Source organism: Melozone crissalis, unplaced genomic scaffold, assembly GCF_028551555.1.
Source record: "Melozone crissalis strain CALT ecotype California unplaced genomic scaffold, PUWL_Pcris_2 ptg000034l_1, whole genome shotgun sequence".
Taxonomy (NCBI): domain Eukaryota; kingdom Metazoa; phylum Chordata; class Aves; order Passeriformes; family Passerellidae; genus Melozone; species Melozone crissalis.
The window spans coordinates 17,338,751-17,356,532 of NW_026535812.1; the positions used below are offsets into that span (position 1 = coordinate 17,338,751).

A 17,782-nucleotide genomic window follows, 5' to 3' on the forward strand; every position below is an offset into this window, starting at 1 on the left:
GCTTCTTTTACCTCCTGCACCCACTAATATCCTGAGATAGACTGGAAGACCTCTAAGCCTATCTCCACAAATGCAACTGTGGCTTATGAGAAGAAATCTTTATTAATGAGATTTCCAATTCATAGACTACACTTCAAGATCATTCTCTGTAAAACCACTTTCCAGCTGGTAATATGTAAGTCCCAATTCTGATTCTTCCCTTAATGCCTTTATTTGTTACACAATTTACCAATATTTTCCAAACAGAAAAAAAAAAAAGAACAAAATATCAACCCTTTATAATTATGATGCTCAGGATGCAACTGTCTGTCAAGAATCTTTCAGGGTAGTGATTAACCAAATGAAGAGGAAAGCAAGAATCTTAGGACATGCAAGAAGGAATTCACAAAGAAGCAGTTTTACAGAGTGACTCTTCCCTGAATCTGCCATTCCCTATCGAGGAATGGCACAGAGCTGGTAGGGAGGAGGCTTCATTGTGCTCCCAAAAACAAACTTGGTGTTGACTTCCTTCACTCCTTCTGGCAGGGTGAATGTGAATGCTTGTAGCAAGGTGGAAAAGACAATAAAGAGCTCCATCCTTGCCAACAGCTCCCCCATGCACACACGATGCCCTGTGAAGAAACAGAAAAGGCACTTCAGCCAAAGGATTTCTATCACACCTCCTTTTCTAAACTACCTGGGATTTTCTTTGCTTGTTTACTGCAGATTTTATCCTTTTCTCTTAAGTTTGTCATTTAATGATTCATAGCTGAAAGGCTGCTTGTATTTCCCCAAAAAGTTTCGATCTCCATTTACGGCAGGCAGTAAGACGTTATAGAAACTGTCACCAGGGTGGCATAGTTCACATTTACAGTCTTCCCAGCTCCATGCATTTTTCTGCTACTGCTTTGATAGCTGGATCTCTTCTCAAAGAGAAACTGGATCTGTCTTCCAAGAAAGACCTTTCTGTGTGTCATTCTTTCTCTTCTCATCTTTTCCACAAACAACTGGACTTCTCTCTTCTTGGAGATATTTAAAACATTTTTTATATACTCATTTGTAGGTGCCTTCCCAGTTATTTTGAGGAGTGAATGGATCTGAAGTTGTTACCACAAGGAGTAAATAAATCCCTCTTCAGTGCACTTACCTATAGCAAATGGTAAGAATGCTTCTCTGTTTACAAAGTTTCCATCTTTATCCAGAAAGTGGCCTGGGTTGAACTGATCGGGTGTCTCCCATTTTCCAGGATCAGCCAGAACAGAGTCAATATTTGCTAAAACTACTGTGTTCTGAAAAAAAAGGAGCAGTGGCTTCAACAAAAACTGTGACTGTAGAGTCTACTGATATGCAGGACAAAGCCTTGTGAAAGGCCATCCACAGGGGCAGTCAAACCTTAGAGGCACTAGAAGAAGAGTTCATGCTCCGAGTTAGGAAAAAACTCAAACCCCTTTCTAAAATCATCTAATGGACCAAAGATCAAATTGATTCAAACATGCAGCACATTTGTACCTTTGGAATGCGATATCCCAGCAGCTCTGTGTCCTTCACACTCATTCTGGGCAGTGCAATTAAGAGTATGTTACTGTATCTCTGGATCTCGTGAATTACAGCATTTGTGTAGGGCAACCTTTTCCTGTCCTCATAGCAAAACACATGGGAACAACCCACAACAGCATCCAGCTCCTTCTGGACTTTCTCTAAGGAGGAATATTCAGCTTTAAATATACAGCAAACAATCTATAAACTCTATAGTCATAATTTTTCCTGTTGCCTTTTGCAGACAGAATGGCATCCAACTAGATGAAAAAGATACTTTATAAAAAAATAATGCCTTCAAATTCCCATACAGATGACCTGAAAAAAATTGACATAGAGTTTGTTTATAGGTTGCATATATACTTTTAAAATAAGATAGTGGATGAGGTCATTCTATAATAATATGTGGGTTCCTGTTACATTTACTGCTCTAAGGTAATTTATGAAAAGACTTTTATTAATATTTATTTCTACAGGCAAGGAGTCAACTGGAAAAAATATTAATCGTGTGTTAGGGGAACAGTTTAGTAATTGATCAAGGATTGTTCTTCATTAAGAAGCACATAGATTTTACTTGTCATCTACAGATTCCTAACTGCTATTCTGTAATTACTTGCCTTGGGAAGCACTTCTACAAATTAGTTTTTCCCAAGGACTTCTTTTTTTTACTTACAATCTGAGCTGAAATGGTATTTTCTGATTATTTTTTTTAACACTAGAGACTCTATCATTGCAATTAGAATTACCCCCACAAAACTTAAGAATGTGTTAATATATCCTGAGAAGATGAAAAATTATGTGAAAATTCAGTATGTACAACCCAGTTTCAAGTCTTTTGAAGGTAACAAAATGGGACATCCTTTCTCCTTAACACTTTCACATTTTCTATTTGCCAGGCTTCTGCTGTGACTGGTACTCAGCTAAAACTGTCAAATATGAGGCCTTTAAAGTGAATTTTGTACCTTCTAATCTGTTCTATCCCATACTCTCTAGCTCTTTTCTCAGTCATTTTACTCTGCCAACCTGTAACTTTCTTCTGTGAATATCATTATTAAAAGCACACATTTTCAAGCTACTCAGCCCAATATTAGCAACCCCACACTGTATTTAAGTTATTTCTGCTGCAAGAGGCCAAGAGCAAATCAAAGAGTAGGAGTCAGGGATTTAAAAGGATGACCCAAAGACTCCTTAGTGGAAATGTAGTCATTACTGTCTGTGGAGGGGTAATGGTGCAATTTATCTTATCTGAGACTAAATTCCTGCAGCTGATTAAATTAATCACACCCTGTATCCTGTTTAGATCTGTTAAAAGAAAAAAAAAAAGCAAGCTGGAATGATTAGCTTGAATGTTAGAAAGGATACATCAAGAAACAAATTAATGCAGTTCACCTGATTCATACTTCAATAATTAGTTCCTCTACTTTTCTTTGAACAGGCACGACCACTATTTGAACTTGTTTCATTGCTAGAGTTGCAGACCTCTTTGGATGTGCTTACCTTGAATGTCAGGATAAATCACCATATAGAGCAATGCCCACAGTAAAGTGGTGACTGTAGTTTCTATGCCTGCTACAAAGAGGTCAGCAACAACCTGGATCAAGTTTTCTTCATCAAAAGTTGCATCAGGATCTCCTTTAGTCTGCAGATACAAATTGAAAAGAAAGTAATGGCACACAAAAGAAGAAGTAAACCACCTGGAGAAATCATGCACTTCTAAATTTCTATTAGACATCATTATAATCAACGAAACGCTTAAAATCCCTTGTGGTTAGTGAAGTGTGAGAGAAGTTCAGAAGTACTCACTTTATTGATCTCATCCAAATAGTAATCAATAAAATGTCGATTTTCATCAAGGTTTCTTTTTCCTTTGAGACTTTCAAGTTCCTTTACAAACACAGTATCCAAAAACTCTCTGCAGGACTTCATCTTTTTAACTGATGGCAGAAAGTGACCAGCAAGCCAGGGAGACAACTCATACACCTGTAAAAGAGATATTTTAGATATGCGATATTACATATAACTGTGTGGCATTTAGCAAACTAAATTTGAATCCTAATACAGGCTTCTGGGTAGTGGAAAAAGCAAGTGAAAGACTGATGATTGAATTAGCATTAGAATTAGATTGAAGGGATAGTGCCTATTCAATAATGCATTAAAGATTAAAGCCTTTCTTAATTCTATTTTTCCCTGGAGCAAAATTAAAATTTCTCTCAGTTTTATAGTATAAAGTTTTATTTATTGATTTATTTATTTATATATAGAGAGAGAGCATGCGTTGTTTTAAAAACAACTTATACAAATACCTACTGAGAGCAGTTTGGAAATAGCTGAACCTGTGTCCACCCTGATTAGAAGGGTAGATTAGGAATCATTTCACTGGCATCTTCTGGGATAGTTACTAGTAAGGAATTTTATTTTAGCTTATCTAGCCAAAGTATCAAAATAGTCCTTAAATCCTCTAGGACCTTACTTACAGCAGTTTCCAGTTAGTCAGAGATGGTGGAAATCATACAAGACACAGAACTGGATGAGTTCCAACAAGTTCTGCAGAAGCAGCTGCCTCGTGCATGGGTAAATTCACTTTTTGACTATACACAGTACTGTGGTTGCCCTTCATAAATGATTCATAACAAAACTGCCCCAGTCTGAGGCCACCTGTTCTGCTGCTTTGCCAGCTGCACTCACAGATGCACATACAGGAGCAAGAGAGAATTTTTCTCTCCAATGGACCAGATGTGAAATTGGGAGTTTGTGCCCTGAATGGAGACAGATATCATCCAGCAGCTAAAGGAGGGGGACTTGCAGTGTCACTGTATTCTTGTAAGGATGTGCAGATGTGGTGCAGGTGTTGCTGTCAAAAACTGTAGGGAAAAGCTGCCATTCAGCAATTTCATGCCATGTTACCTTTGCACAAAACAGTTGCTCTACTCCAGTTTCTATGAGGTTAGCTGACAGTAGAGAAAACAGTAAAAACCTATTTATTCTTGACATTTTTGATAGCTGTGTCATATAATAGAGAGAAGAAAGGTAGCTTGCTAGACAGAAATTGAGATAAGCTTATTTCTGAGCTTTTCAGATAGTTTAACCCATATTTTACTACTGATTTCAGATATAGCTTCAAACTCTGGAGTTGTGCAGGTAGCACTTTTTAAAAGAAAGTCCTTTGTAGATCTCTCAGCCATGTAACAAATCTTTGCATTTTCATCCCTGTCCCCCCTACACAGGAAAATTCTGTGTTAAGATGAAGCATAAACAATTGAAACAAGTTTTGAACTAGCCATCTTGAAGTTCTGAAGTGCTCCCCAGAAATTCTAGGTGCTCTGGTATTATTTATTTTTGTTACTTTTGTAACAAGCAAGTTGCCTTTTTGTACTATCTAAAGAGAGCAAACAAACAAACAAAACTGATTTTCCTCACATAAAAGGAGACACTGTTCAAAAATGCTGCCAGGTAGTCAAAGGACTCAATCAGGCGGTGAAAATTCTCATCATCTCTGGAGAAACGATGTCCAAACATGATTAAACAAATGACATTTGCGACCATATGAACAACAGGCATAGTGGGGTCCAGAGGTTTTCCTGTAAACACAAGGGACTGCATTCACCATTAACACTTACTGTTCCTGCTTTGCCCACTGACAGGAGAGCTGATAAAATTTCATCAACACTTCTGACATTAATTAGATCACTGAATGGCAAACTGTAATTTATTGGTAAGAGGCCTGAGTAAAAAAGTAACTTCAGACATCTGAAAAACAGTGTTGGTTGAAAAAAAGGAAATTCCGTTCCACTGCTAGTGGGAATGGAATTAGTAGTATTAATTACAAAAATACCCAGATATCATCAAACCTTGGCATCAGCAGATCTCACATTTGGCAATAACCAGGGTACAAAACAGCTGAAACATTAAATATGTAGATGAGTTGAGAAGAGAACCACCTTCTATTTTTGATCATATCATTTTGTATTGGAATATTTCAACATACCTTGTGCATCCTTGGTCAAAGCTTTGCATGTGTTATGCTTTTTTTTTTCTACACAGGAATAGGAGGCACTGTGACACTGATGTTTTTTACTGTTTGCTGTTACCCTGATGCTGTTGCCATAAGTAACATAGAACTGACTCAGAAGTAATAACACTGATAGGAACAAGTGTATATATATATATATATATATATATATATAAAACAAGACAGGAATCTAATTCTGTGATCTTCCTTTCACAGAATTTCACACTTCCACAAGTAAGTATCTCATGCAGGTTGCATATACAGACTTTTGAGACTCAACTCTGCATATACACTTTGAATCCATTTTTGTAATCAGTTTCAGAAGTTACAGTGCCCCATTCTCCCACTGCACAGACTGCCCTGCCCACCTCACCTACCATTTGTTTTCTGTAAGTATTCCACCAAGAGAGCAGCCTCCTCTTGCAGTAGATAATCCTTCTCTTTTTTCCCTAATCCCATCTTCCTCATTGTTGCCATTCCAAAACGCCTCTGCTGCTTCCAGAGATGACCATTAGAGAACAAAACACCTAGAATCATAATGAACTAATGCTGTCAATGCTTTATAAATTGATGGATTGGTAAGGTTGATACATCCAAGAAGCTTCTCTTTTCTTCTAATTTTTTTCAAATATTTTACAGCAGTCTGACAACATTCTTCTTTTCTTTCTTTTTGTATTTTAGCCATTTATCTTCTGCATAGAAGCTCTTACATTAATTCTATGCTGTCATTATTGTTCTGACAGAATACAGAATAGAATTTTTTAAAAAACTTGTGAAAATAGAAGCTTTTTCCTGATGTAAATTAAGGACTTTGAGGCTCTAAATCAGTATTCAAAACTAGGGATAGAACACAACACATTAAAAGAATTTCTGAGAATAAAAATTACCTTTTCCACGTGTTAGAAATTGAAAGATTCTCTCTTCGGGCCTTCCAGCAACATCTTCAGCATGGGCAGTCAGACCTTCCTTCACTGCCTGAAACCCTTGCAAGACAACTGCAGGAGTGTTTGAAAGCCATAAGGTGAAGATATTGCCATGAATTTTGGCCATCTGTAGAACAAGGCAGAATTAGAGTAACAGGAGTGAGAACTGGTACTTTTAAATCAAACAAAATGAACCAGATCTTCTCCCTGGGCAGATGCCCTAAGAGTGACTGACTTTGAGAACAGAGCATCAGGTATATTCTCACATACAATATATTTAAGTCAGGTTTAAAGTCTTATTTATTAAAGATCATGATGTTTCTAAAATGTCACCCAATATTGCGAAAGTCTGTGATGTCATTTATTATGTCTTACAATTCAAACTCGTTGTAGATGAACTCTTCCATCCTCACCACTTGCTACAAGACAGCAGTAGCTCATGAATTTGATATGAGCCATCTACAGATTCCCCCATGTGTCAAGTGTAGCAAAAGCAGTCGAGGAGCTGAGTAATGCAGGAATCCCCCTTTCCCTTCCAGCACAGCTGTGACAGCCTTGTCTTCAGCTGCCATGCACGCAGGCATCCCTGCAGTGGGCAGGACAGTCCTTCTCCTGGTGCTGAATCAGGAACTAGAAAAGTAGCAGAATAGGCTGGAAAGAGTGGTGTGTTGCCAAGACATCCCAAGAAATGCAGGACCAGAGGATTACACAATTTTGCTGCCTGGGAGCAAACAAGAGGGAATACTTAAGCACAGTGAGCAAAAATATATGTGCTTGCACTTGCACATTTGTGTTTAATTTCATTTTTGTAAGGACCAGTTCATGGCTTTTGAAACCTTGGGATGACCAGTACTAGTCTTCGTGTCTGGGATGTCAGAAATAGAAGAAAACACAGCAGACAGGCACTAGCTACTATTTTATATTATGGAACAATAACATTTGCCTTGAAATATGCAGCTCAGGAGGACGGAGCTGGCAGGACATGAAAAACGAGGGAGAGGGAAGGCTGAGAATGAAGAGGACGAGTGAGGTGCTATTACTTACATATTTAAATGTTAAGTATTTAGTATAGGTGTATAAGAACTATAAAAGAATGGGATACAAACTTTAGAAGTGCTGCATATTACAATTGGAAAGGGTTTGAGCATACTATGAATTATTTTAGCCATTTAAAAGCTCAGTCTTGCAAAGCAGACTGAAATCTCTTGTGAAAACCTGACCAAATGGTATGTCATAAAATAATTGATTCTAAGATTTTTCAAAAAATCCATTGAATAAATATATATAAAAAAATCAACCTTTCTATACTGGAAACAAACATAACCTCAGCAGCTATTTCATGGGATACTTAGAAAATGCCAGTGCAACAACAGTCAAAATACAGACATCCAAAAGACTGCACAGAATTAGCGAGTCTACTTTAAAATACAGCTTCTTCCTATGTGTAAGACAGGACTATTATCATCATTATGGTTTTATATATACATATATGTGTATATATATATATGTATATATATATATATGTATATATATATATATATATATCTCGTAGTAAGTGCAAATTTTCACACAAAGAAATAGATATTTTAATTATCTCCACCTATTTCCACATTTATGCAATTTAGAAAAAATCCCTCCCTAGCATTCAAAACAAAACTATGTTAAACACAGTTACTTTTCAATCAGTTTATGAGTTCATTAATGCATTGCCAGACAATACATACTTTTTTAAGATGCTCATGATGAATTTTGAAGTTCATCTGCAGCAGATTTCCAAAGAAGGGAAATGGAGTTGGCCCAGGAGGAAAATGTCTTCGCATCCATTGCAATTTCAGAAACTCTACTAATAGCAGAGACAGCACAAAAAATACCAGCACCTCACTCACTGTTAACATTTTACTTCTGATTTACACAGCTGTGTTGTCTCTCTACAAGTGCTGTGTAGACAGAGGAGAGATCAGTTTATCTTGCTTTTTGGGTACCTCCCTGAAAAGAGAAAAAACACTTGATGCTCCTATGACTCATCTCTTTCCCTGTTTATCACTTTTACTTCCCCACCCCAGAGAATTAAGTGTTCTTATTTGTACTCGTATATAACATCACTATGTTGCAGCTACACATCTGTCAATCATTGCCTCTTCAAGGGACACAAAATGTAGGTTAATTATACACCTCCTTGTGCCATGACTCCTGCTGTGACAAAAATCTCTGCCCACGGTCCTGGTTTCATAAAAAACCTCTTGCAAGAATGAGAAATAAAAAAATTTCCTGAAGGCTGGCTGCACACCCAAGGGCAGTGGGTTACTGAAAAGTTCAGGCTCATCAGTAGCCATCATATGCACCAACCACGTGCTCTGCTACTTAACTCGCCTCACACTCTTGATTCTGATGTTCTCTGCTATTCCTTTAATATTTTTCCCCACAGCTTATATTGAAAGGTGTTTGGAGGGTGGCTCTACCTTTTAATTTTGTGCCTAGGACACACACAGACCATAAAAGACTCCAACAGGAGTTTGTTGCTAATAATGACATAATACCCAAGTGTCCTCCCACTCCCTGCCCAGCTGCACAGGGGAGTGGGGCTGCAGTCTCCTTGACCAAGCACAAAGCAAAATTTCTTCATCCCTCCACCTTCCTGTGGCTAATCCCTGTGGACTGCCTGCAGCAGGAACAAAAATGACATACAGCTGCCTCTGAGAACTTCTTTCACAAGTGCTCTTACACAACTGAGTAACTCCAGCTCAGCAAAGGGTGGCATTTGAACGGGATCAACACAGATTTGGCACTTGCACAGGAACAGCATTAGCTTAGACTTGGCTCTGACTCAGACAGCAGCATGTAACACTCTGGGAAATCACCTAGATGGCCCTGCTGCTCATGTACCAAACTTACAGAACTGGCACAGCTAGAAATAAAAGTTTTGAGGTGTGAAGGACATTGGTTTACTCCAGAAACAGGGCAGAAAAATAACATTTACCCATCTTGCTGGCCACCGATCTAACTGAGAGCTAGGATCAACCCGAAAAACTGAATTATCCATTTTGAGACCACTTTCGGGACTTTTAGTTCCTTCACTGGTGTGGCATTTTCTCTATCTCAAACTGCTCCCAACTCTGAGTTTAGTATTTTCCAAGGTGTTTCTGGGAGGAGACTCACAGCCCCAAGGCTTTCTTGCCCTGCCCACTTGCAGCCCCATCTAGCCCGTGCACAGTCCTGGCTGGCTGCTCTGCATCTCCGCTGACTCTCCAGGCTCACTCTGACTTTCCCACACACATTAGCCACATTCTGGGGACTGCACCTCTCAGCCTAGACATGACCTGCCTGCATGTAGGAAGGCAGCTGCCAAACAGCTTTGCCAAGTCTTTGGGAGAGATGTCAAGGGAATACAAATTGCTTGTCTCCTCACACAAGATGGTGCTGGAAGCCTGGGAAGAGAGAAGCCTGATAAGGTTTTGTAAGATGTATTTGCCACAGCTTCCATGAAGAGAATTGAATGCCCGGGGAAGCAGGGGTTAGAGCTGTCTGACAGCTCAGAAGAACAGAAAAGTATCCCTCTAACAAGTGAATCCTCCTCCTCTCACTCTTGCCAGGAGAGCTGCTGGCCCATTCTCTTCTGCCCCGTCCTTTCAGCCCATGACACAATGGATAAACAGGACAATGCCAACTAGTCCTTGAAGCGTGCTTGTGATAACAAAAATTGTAAAGTCTTTTATTCAAGAAAGGAAGCTGGTAGAGCAACAGTAACCCTCACTCTGACCTTGGGTTTTAAATCTTATTGGGTGGGTTACAAGGCCAGTCTCACAGTGAGAGTGGCTACTGACACTTGCCATCCACTAGCCCTGCTTGGGCACTGCTCCTGCCAGCTGCACCTTGCACAGCTCTTCCCTCAGTGTGCATTGGGATTCAGCAGGCTTAGCTCAGCTGTCAGAAGGCTGCTTGTGTGCAGCTGCCTCTCTGCTCACAGAAAACTCTCAAGAGCTTTGATTCTCCCACAGCTTTTGGGGAACACCACATCAATGTCTCCTGCCCTGCCCCTCCTTTGCAGCCAACAAGCTTTGCTACTGCAAAGACTACAAGCTGCCCCCTGAACTGCACTTTGGGCATCAATGAAGAGACATGGCCAACCTAATCTGCTGTACATCATTGTCATTACAAACATTGGCATGTGAGAGGACTACCACCTTCACAAAATGCATCTCAAATGCACAAGAGTATATGTCAAAAAAAAAAATATTTTTAGGCCAGCCCACTGGTCCTTATCTGTTTCCACCCACTGCATTCCACCAGCAGTGGGGCTTCCCTCTGCAATTTCCAGCAGGCAATAGGAGGGCTTTGCCTTTGCTCTTGGCCTGAGTCACAAGCCTCACAACCAAATGAAGAGTTGCACTGTTGTCTCTCTTTTACTCATCTGCCCATGGCCCTTGGCCAAATAGACCAAGCTGCTCCCAGCAAGTTGAGATGCCCCTCCACAGCTTTGAGTTTCCATGCAACCACACCTGGGGGCTCTGGCAATGCCCAGAGCCACCACCTATGGTAACAGCATTCCCACAGATCATTCTGGATTTGAGGATGTAGGGGAAGGCTGCTCAGAGCCTGGCTCTGATGCTCCTCCTCCCTCCAGGAAGATTCTGCTGAGTTTCTAGTAAGACTAGACAGAGCAATAATTGTCTACATTTATTTAATTTGTAACACAGCAGGAAAAAAAATGCAGCACAGACACTTTCCAGACACAGAAAAACCAGAGCATTTTTTAGGCCTGGCTTCTAAGACATATAACACAAGGAGAGATTTGTACTGAATTTGAGCTAAAAATGAGAACCATAAAGCTGCACAAATACCAGCACACTACCAAACCTGTGTCTGTGCTTCTTAAATCTCTAATGCTGAGCAACCTAGCGCAGAACTGCACAGAGTTTGTAGGGATGAGGTTTCATGGTGCTCCCAAAGACAAAGTCTGTGTTGATTTCCTTAACTCCTTCTGGTACAGTGAACTTGAATTTCTGCAACAGGCTGCAGAACATGATGAAAAGCTCCATCTTGGCCATTGTCTCTCCCGGACAAGCACGGTGACCTGCAAGGGGTGAATGGAAACAGAAGTCAGTCCTCACCAAGGTCTGCAACCAGCCCCTGTTTCCCAGCTTTTCTCAGGAGCATTGCTCATCAAGGAACAAAGAGCTTTGCTGAATCTGACAATTTCCTCTCAGATTGAACTGGACTTACAACTGACATGTCTGCAATTCATCTTTGAAGGATCTGCCCAGATTATGGAAAAGATACCAGAGATGCTTCTCAGAAGTTTCATTCTTGCTTCCTAATCTATAGGACTCCCTAGTTTTATGAAAGGGATTTCAGTCCTTTGATTCCAAATACGAACAAGAAAGCATATTTAGGTTCCTTCATGGCTTCTGCTTAGTACAGGCTGACTTATCTTCCCTAATAACAGTGAAAAATCAGAAGACAGAGGACACTCTACACCTGATGAAACATTCTCCTACATAATGGTGTCAGTGAAAACAACATGCTAAAGAAAAATCTCTTCCCAATTTATCAATTAACTCTGTCCAGGATATAATTCCCAGACACAGACAGTGACAAACTCTGAAATGCAGTGGTCAGGTCATTCAATTCGGAAGTGAGAAACCAATTCCTCTTCTGCCCAATTTACACCAGAAACCTGAGCCTGACATTTTCCCATCACAGCTGACAGCTCTGTCAACCAGGCTATTCCCTCCTGGCATGATCCCTGAGAGCTTTTGTTTGTTTAAGCTTCTATAAACTCACACACTGGTGGAAGAGTGATTCCAGAAACTCCACAGGAAAGACATAGACTTCTGGATGTATTTGATCCAGCTTCTGGATCTCCCATTCATCTCTCTGCACTGATGAATATTGAATTATTTATACAAAATAAATCAGCTCCAGCACAGCAGCCTGCCACAGAATATCCACTGTAATGGCATAGCCCAGCATATACAGAGGAGAACCAAGGCAGCAGTGTAAAGACTCAAGTTCCTAAGTGATTGGGAATCCTGGGACCTTACTCATCTTATCTTCTCTGCATTTTCACAAAAATCTAGGATCAAGTGTTTATACAATTGGCAAACAACTTATTTTTGCAATCAAGCATTTTTCTGGGCTGGGAAAACTATGTGCTCCTGCAGTTTGGGGTTACACTCCCCTCTGGCCTTCTCCACAATGAAAATAACACAGCTTCATCTAACCCACACACCTGGGCTCAGTTCTCAGTGCACTCACCTGCTGAGAAGGCCAAGAAGGCCTCTCGGGTCACAAAATTTCCACCCTTGTCCAAGAAATGGCCAGGGTTGAACTGGTGAGGTGTCTCCCAATAGTCAGGGTCAAAAAGAGCTGAGTCTACATTTGCCATGATTAGAGTGCCCTGAAAGGAAGAGGCAGTTGGCACAGTTCTGTCTCTCACACATAAAGAATAAAAGGACACAAACAGATTCCAGCTATAATTCTGCACACAGAAAGGCAGCAGAAATGAAAGATTACATAATTAGGGGAAAACCAATAATCTCAAGGGTTCTGAGGGTTTTTTGTCCAAAAATAAATAAGCAAAGAAACTTCAGTATTTTGGTTTCAGCGATTTCCCTGTATTCCTTCATGTCTTTTTTTTTCCCGTCTGTTAGCACATGCCATAGAATGTGTGGTCTGCAGTTCTTTAGTACCATATCTTAAATCTAATTAAATGATCTTCCTGTCCTCAGCTGGAGGGGAAAGGGTTTAATGGTAAACCTTTACTGGTGGCCAAAGATCACATTGGAATAGAAGGGATATCTGTACCTTTGGAACATGATACCCCAGAACAGTGGTATCCTTCACAGCTTCTCTGGGAATTGTGATTAAAACAATGCTGCTGAAGCGGAGGATCTCATGAACCACAGCATTTGTGTACGGCAGCTTCTTCCGATCCTCGTAGCAGATGAGATGGGAGGGACTCAGAACAGCATCCAGCTCTTTCTGGACTTTGTCTAAAAAAATTAAAACATCCATTATAGAAGTAAGAACACTGTTTTGGATGAAACAGCTTTCGTTTCCTTTTTGGAGTATAGTCGTGATAGAAAAAATTACAATATACAAATAATTTATACTTACCATATCCTGAAGTTTAAATGCATTTGTATAAATGTATAATTTATAGAAATCATAACCAGCTAGTTATGATTTTACTACACTCTGTTTTCTAGTTGATAGGTTTTATGTTCAGACCCTCTTTCCACAAGCCCAACAGATTTATGGAGCATTATATTTAAAGGAGGGGGAGAAAACTATAACAAGACCTTATTATGACATCAATACAATTAAGCTGAATTGTTGATTTTACTCCAGTTAAATACAGGAGTATTTAACTGGAGTAAAATAATTTTTGCAACACTAATGAGAGTGTTGCAAGCAAGCCACCACATCAAGCTGACACATGTGCAATGCTGAGAACTGAAATAGGATCATATTACTAAATATGATCTACCATCTACCATCACCAAGTATTAATCTCTTTGGGCTGCTATCTAAGCTTTACTAACACACCTTATACAGTCTCAGATGGGTTCAGATTTCATACTTAAAACTTAGGCTAAGAGGAATTTTTTTCTTTATAATTTATCAGAATTTGAAGTGCATGTGTGTGCACAAGGCTCTGTTCTGCAAGCATTCTAACACCACAAGCATGAAAAGAATTTCTAGCCCTCAGCCTGAGTCAAGAACATGTACTTGGCTTAGTAGTTCATCATCTCTGAAAACCCTCTACCAAATCACCCAAAAATTTTGAAACTAGTGCACAACTGTGATCTTGTCCAGAATTTCTGGATCATCTTTTTGTCTTCCTTCTCTATGTTTAACATTCCCATGCATTAGAATAAATATCTATTTTACAGAAATTTGACTGATGTCTCAGTTAATGAACTCAAATAATATAACCTTATTACACATGCTGGATGCCAGAAAAGCTTCACTTTGCCCTAACCCAAACTCTTATTCCACCTTGTGTGTTTTCAGCCTGTATCTTCCATTATATGCTTACAGTGCTGAAAGAGTCCTACAAAAATCAATAGGACCCAATACAGTATCAGAGCCTGAACATCCCTGAAATTATTTTAAAATCTCTGTCTGAAAAAATTTTACTACATTGGCTTATTAAAAGCAAAGCTAAACAATTATCTTTAAAGTAAGCTTGATCTTAAAAAAACCTTGATCTTAGCCAAAAAAAAAAATGCTCTACTTTAATCATATCCATGCTTGTTGTGTGCTACTCACCTTGGATGTCAGGGTAAACCAACATATAGAGCAGAGCCCAGCGCAGAGTGGTGGCTGTGGTCTCTGAGCCACCCAGAAAAAGGTCAAAAACAGACTGCACCATGTTGTCTTCATCAAACGTAGAACTGGGGACATTTTTAGTCTACAAGTGTCAGTGAGAAAGGTAAAATGGAGTATAGCTGTGCAACAACACTGAGACAGACAATTATCGCTGTATCTAAAGGAACAAGATTTCTAGAGGACAAACACAGATACTTGAGCAGAACACAGATATAGGCAAAGACTTTACTCAAATGAGTACAGAGATACTTTTAAATTACAGGTGCTGTTGAATGTGTCAGGTGTCTAAGTCCTGTTATGCTACCTTGTAAAGTAGCATGTTGATTTCTGTTAACTTCCACAGCAGAAAAACACATTTCTAGGTAGTTTTATCCCAGACATACCACTTCCAGCACATTTGCTGATTTCAGGAATCTTTCTAATATATAATGTTATCCTTTTAAAGATTTGTGCTTTTTTTCAGAGCAGAGACTGACAACATTTGAAGATTGTCATGATACTCATACAGCACTACTAAGCACAAAAATAATGCAAAGCAAGAATCAGAATTCGGCAGCCATCTAAATATCTGCACCTTTTCACCGTCCTCCCTACTGCCTAGCCCTCACTAAGGATTCCAAAATATGATAACAAACCAATGTAAATAATTTGTACTTCTAGAAGAAGTTCTTGAACTAACTATTCAAAGTTCATATTTTGAGTTTGACAGCAGAGTTTTTAAGCTGTTCTTGCAGAGCTCTGCAGTAATGTTGTTGTGGGTAGACAAGAGCGGGGAACCCATTATGGTTGGATCTGTATCATGTACAGCATTAATCACTCACTTTCTCTAACTGCTTCAGGTAAAAGTCAATGAAATCTTCTGGTTCATCTATTCTGCCTGTTTCCCTGTGGCTTTTGATTTCCTGCCTCACAAAGGAACAAACAAAATCCCGGGAAAATCTTGCTTTCTGTAGAGGTCCTAGGAGGTGCTCTGCAAACCACGGGAACATTTCACATATCTGGGGAGCAAGAATTCAGTACAGAAGCAGTTAGTGACACTGTAGAGAAGCCTCATGCTAGAGAGAGAGCATGGACATTTGTGGTGCTAAACTGCTGAATTAATTTCTCTGAGAAAAATCCTGTGGCATGAAAAAAATGTTTAGTACATAAACACACATTAAAATCACCAATTAGGGACAGCACAGTTTCCACCCTAGATTTTTTCCCATCCTAGATTTTTTCCCATCCTTACTAGATAACTCCATTTTTATTTGCCCTGCTAATTCACCAACAAAATAATCTACTTTTGCAGATAGATATATCAATATTAATAAGTCCATTGTTAATAAATATTTATGCCCATCACCTTAGCACTGGAAAAAAAAAAAAACACACAAAAAAACCCCAAACCAACATTCTCTTTCATTCTTAGACAGAGTATCATCTTTTCACCTTAACAATACTGGTATTTCCATTACAGAAAAGGTCATTATCCCAAGCATATTACCTTTGCTAAGACATTCTACTAAAGATTATTAATACAATATTCATAATTGAATCATGTCAAACCCAAAGCACTGCAGGTCCAGTTCATATTCACAGTCAGAGTATTTATCAGTATTCAATAATGCAGTACTTTAACAATATACATACTGATTTAATTATATTGCAATAAATAATGAGTCAAATGATCAAATAAGTTGCATGTTAGTAATATTCTAATAAGTAATACTCTTACATAATAAAAGTGGCTGTTCCCAAAAGCCACTATACAATCGAAGGCTTCAATCAGCTGGTGGAAGGTTTTATCCTCCAGAGAGAAACGATGTCCAAAAACCACAGCACAAATCACATTGGAGACAGCATGGACAATGGGGAAGGAAGGGTCCACAGCTTCTCCTGCAGACAGGGAAAAACATTCATCTCAAAAGCACTTCCTCTTCCTTTGCTATTTGGGAGAACAAGGTTACAATGACATTTTGTAATAGATGTCCTCTATGATATTTATACTGTTACTCAGAAACACCCAAAACTCACTAGGAAATGTAACAAAAGATAAACCTCACTCCAAAATGAAGACAGGAAAGCCTCAAATCTTTAATTCTTGGTCTTGTTTTTTTTTAATTTGCTTTCCTTTGTGCTTTCTTTTTTAATCTTAATCTTGGGTGTTGATCCCAAAATACAAAATGCTGAGGTCCAATGATCTCAAGGGTTCTGAGGGGTTTTTTGTCAAAAAAATAAATAAGCAAAGAAATCTCCATATTTTAGAAATTTCAGAGGTTTCCCTGCTGTATTCCTTCATGTTTCTTTTTCCAGTCTGTTAGCAAATGCCACGGAATGTGTGGTCTGCAGTTTTTTAGCAACTTATCCTAAATCTGCAAATCTAAGGTGTGCTCCAAGTCCATTCCATTCAGTAACAAAAGCAGTGTTAACCCTTAGAGTCAAGCAGTCTGTACTGTGTGTGCCCCCAAGCACTGTGTCAATGCCATACCCTCCTTGTCTCTGAAGAACTCCACCAGGTAACGGGCCTCGGTTTGTATCCCACGCTCCATTCCTTTATTCCCCATTCCCAGTTTTCGGAGAGTTCCAAATCCAAAATGTCTCTGTTGTTTCCAGATGAGACCATTTGAGACCAAGATACCTTTAGCCATCAAGAATGAATTTTATGTCATAATAAAGTTCATACAATTGTAGATGATAAACACAGTAAGAGTCATCTTCTCATCATGCTGTCGCTCAGAGAGGAGGGACACATCAGGGCAGTGTTCTTTGAATTGAATGTTGTTAGAGGCAGAGAAAACACCTTGGATAAGACATTACCATCGCTGCAGAAATAACCCACTTGGACCTCTGGACTCACACACCTGCCTTCCAAGCCTAGTCCTATTTTTTTCTGAAGCATCTGTCTCAGGTCTTTGAGGGATCCTGTTCTACCAGGATCTTTATACCAAATATCAAGTTCTCATCCTGGAAAGGTCCCTTCTGGAAAGACAATGAAGCCAGGGTAAGAACCACCCAGCTA

At 39.3% G+C, this 17,782-nt stretch overlaps 2 protein-coding genes across 9 annotated transcripts in view; both read right to left on the reverse strand.

The window, feature by feature from the left end:
* Positions 1–11,386, reverse strand: LOC128941042 (cytochrome P450 2J6-like). 2 transcript variants are annotated; one of them, XM_054282956.1, is made up of 10 exons: positions 11,302–11,386; positions 8,172–8,287; positions 6,412–6,574; positions 5,902–6,051; positions 4,933–5,093; positions 3,319–3,495; positions 3,013–3,154; positions 1,489–1,676; positions 1,127–1,268; positions 1–611 (listed from the first exon to the last, which is right to left on the reverse strand). In XM_054282956.1, exons 2-10 carry the CDS (start codon positions 8,265–8,267, stop codon positions 433–435), a joined length of 1,398 nt encoding a protein of 465 aa, XP_054138931.1. In that variant the 5' UTR covers positions 8,268–8,287; positions 11,302–11,386; the 3' UTR covers positions 1–432. The 2 variants fall into 2 exon arrangements, with proteins under 2 accessions (XP_054138931.1, XP_054138930.1); XM_054282955.1 differs by lacking the exon at positions 11,302–11,386 and having other exon boundaries at positions 8,172–8,424.
* The window catches only part of LOC128941044 (cytochrome P450 2J6-like), a 22,283-nt gene continuing 15,622 nt past the window's right edge, over positions 11,122–17,782 (reverse strand). For all 7 annotated transcript variants that reach the window (XM_054282965.1, XM_054282962.1, XM_054282964.1 and 4 more), the window contains 7 exons: positions 17,252–17,401; positions 16,499–16,659; positions 15,603–15,779; positions 14,722–14,863; positions 13,252–13,439; positions 12,703–12,844; positions 11,122–11,518 (listed from right to left, as the gene is read on the reverse strand). In XM_054282965.1, the coding sequence (XP_054138940.1) occupies positions 11,340–11,518; positions 12,703–12,844; positions 13,252–13,439; positions 14,722–14,863; positions 15,603–15,779; positions 16,499–16,659; positions 17,252–17,401 (1,139 nt within the window). In that variant the 3' untranslated portion in view covers positions 11,122–11,339. The remainder of the gene's footprint in view (positions 11,519–12,702; positions 12,845–13,251; positions 13,440–14,721; positions 14,864–15,602; positions 15,780–16,498; positions 16,660–17,251; positions 17,402–17,782) is intronic.

Bases quoted from the DNA above. Each gene is read 5' to 3' on its own strand.
- LOC128941042 (XM_054282955.1), bottom strand. From the start codon at position 8,342: ATGTTAACAGTGAGTGAGGTGCTGGTATTTTTTGTGCTGTCTCTGCTA. The intron at 3,496-4,932 runs GTGAGGAAAATC...TCTCTTTTACAG, and splicing joins TGAACAGTGTCTCCTTTTAT to GTGTATGAGTTGTCTCCCTG. The intron at 1,677-3,012 runs GTAAGCACATCC...ATTCCTCCTTAG, and splicing joins GATTTATCCTGACATTCAAG to AGAAAGTCCAGAAGGAGCTG.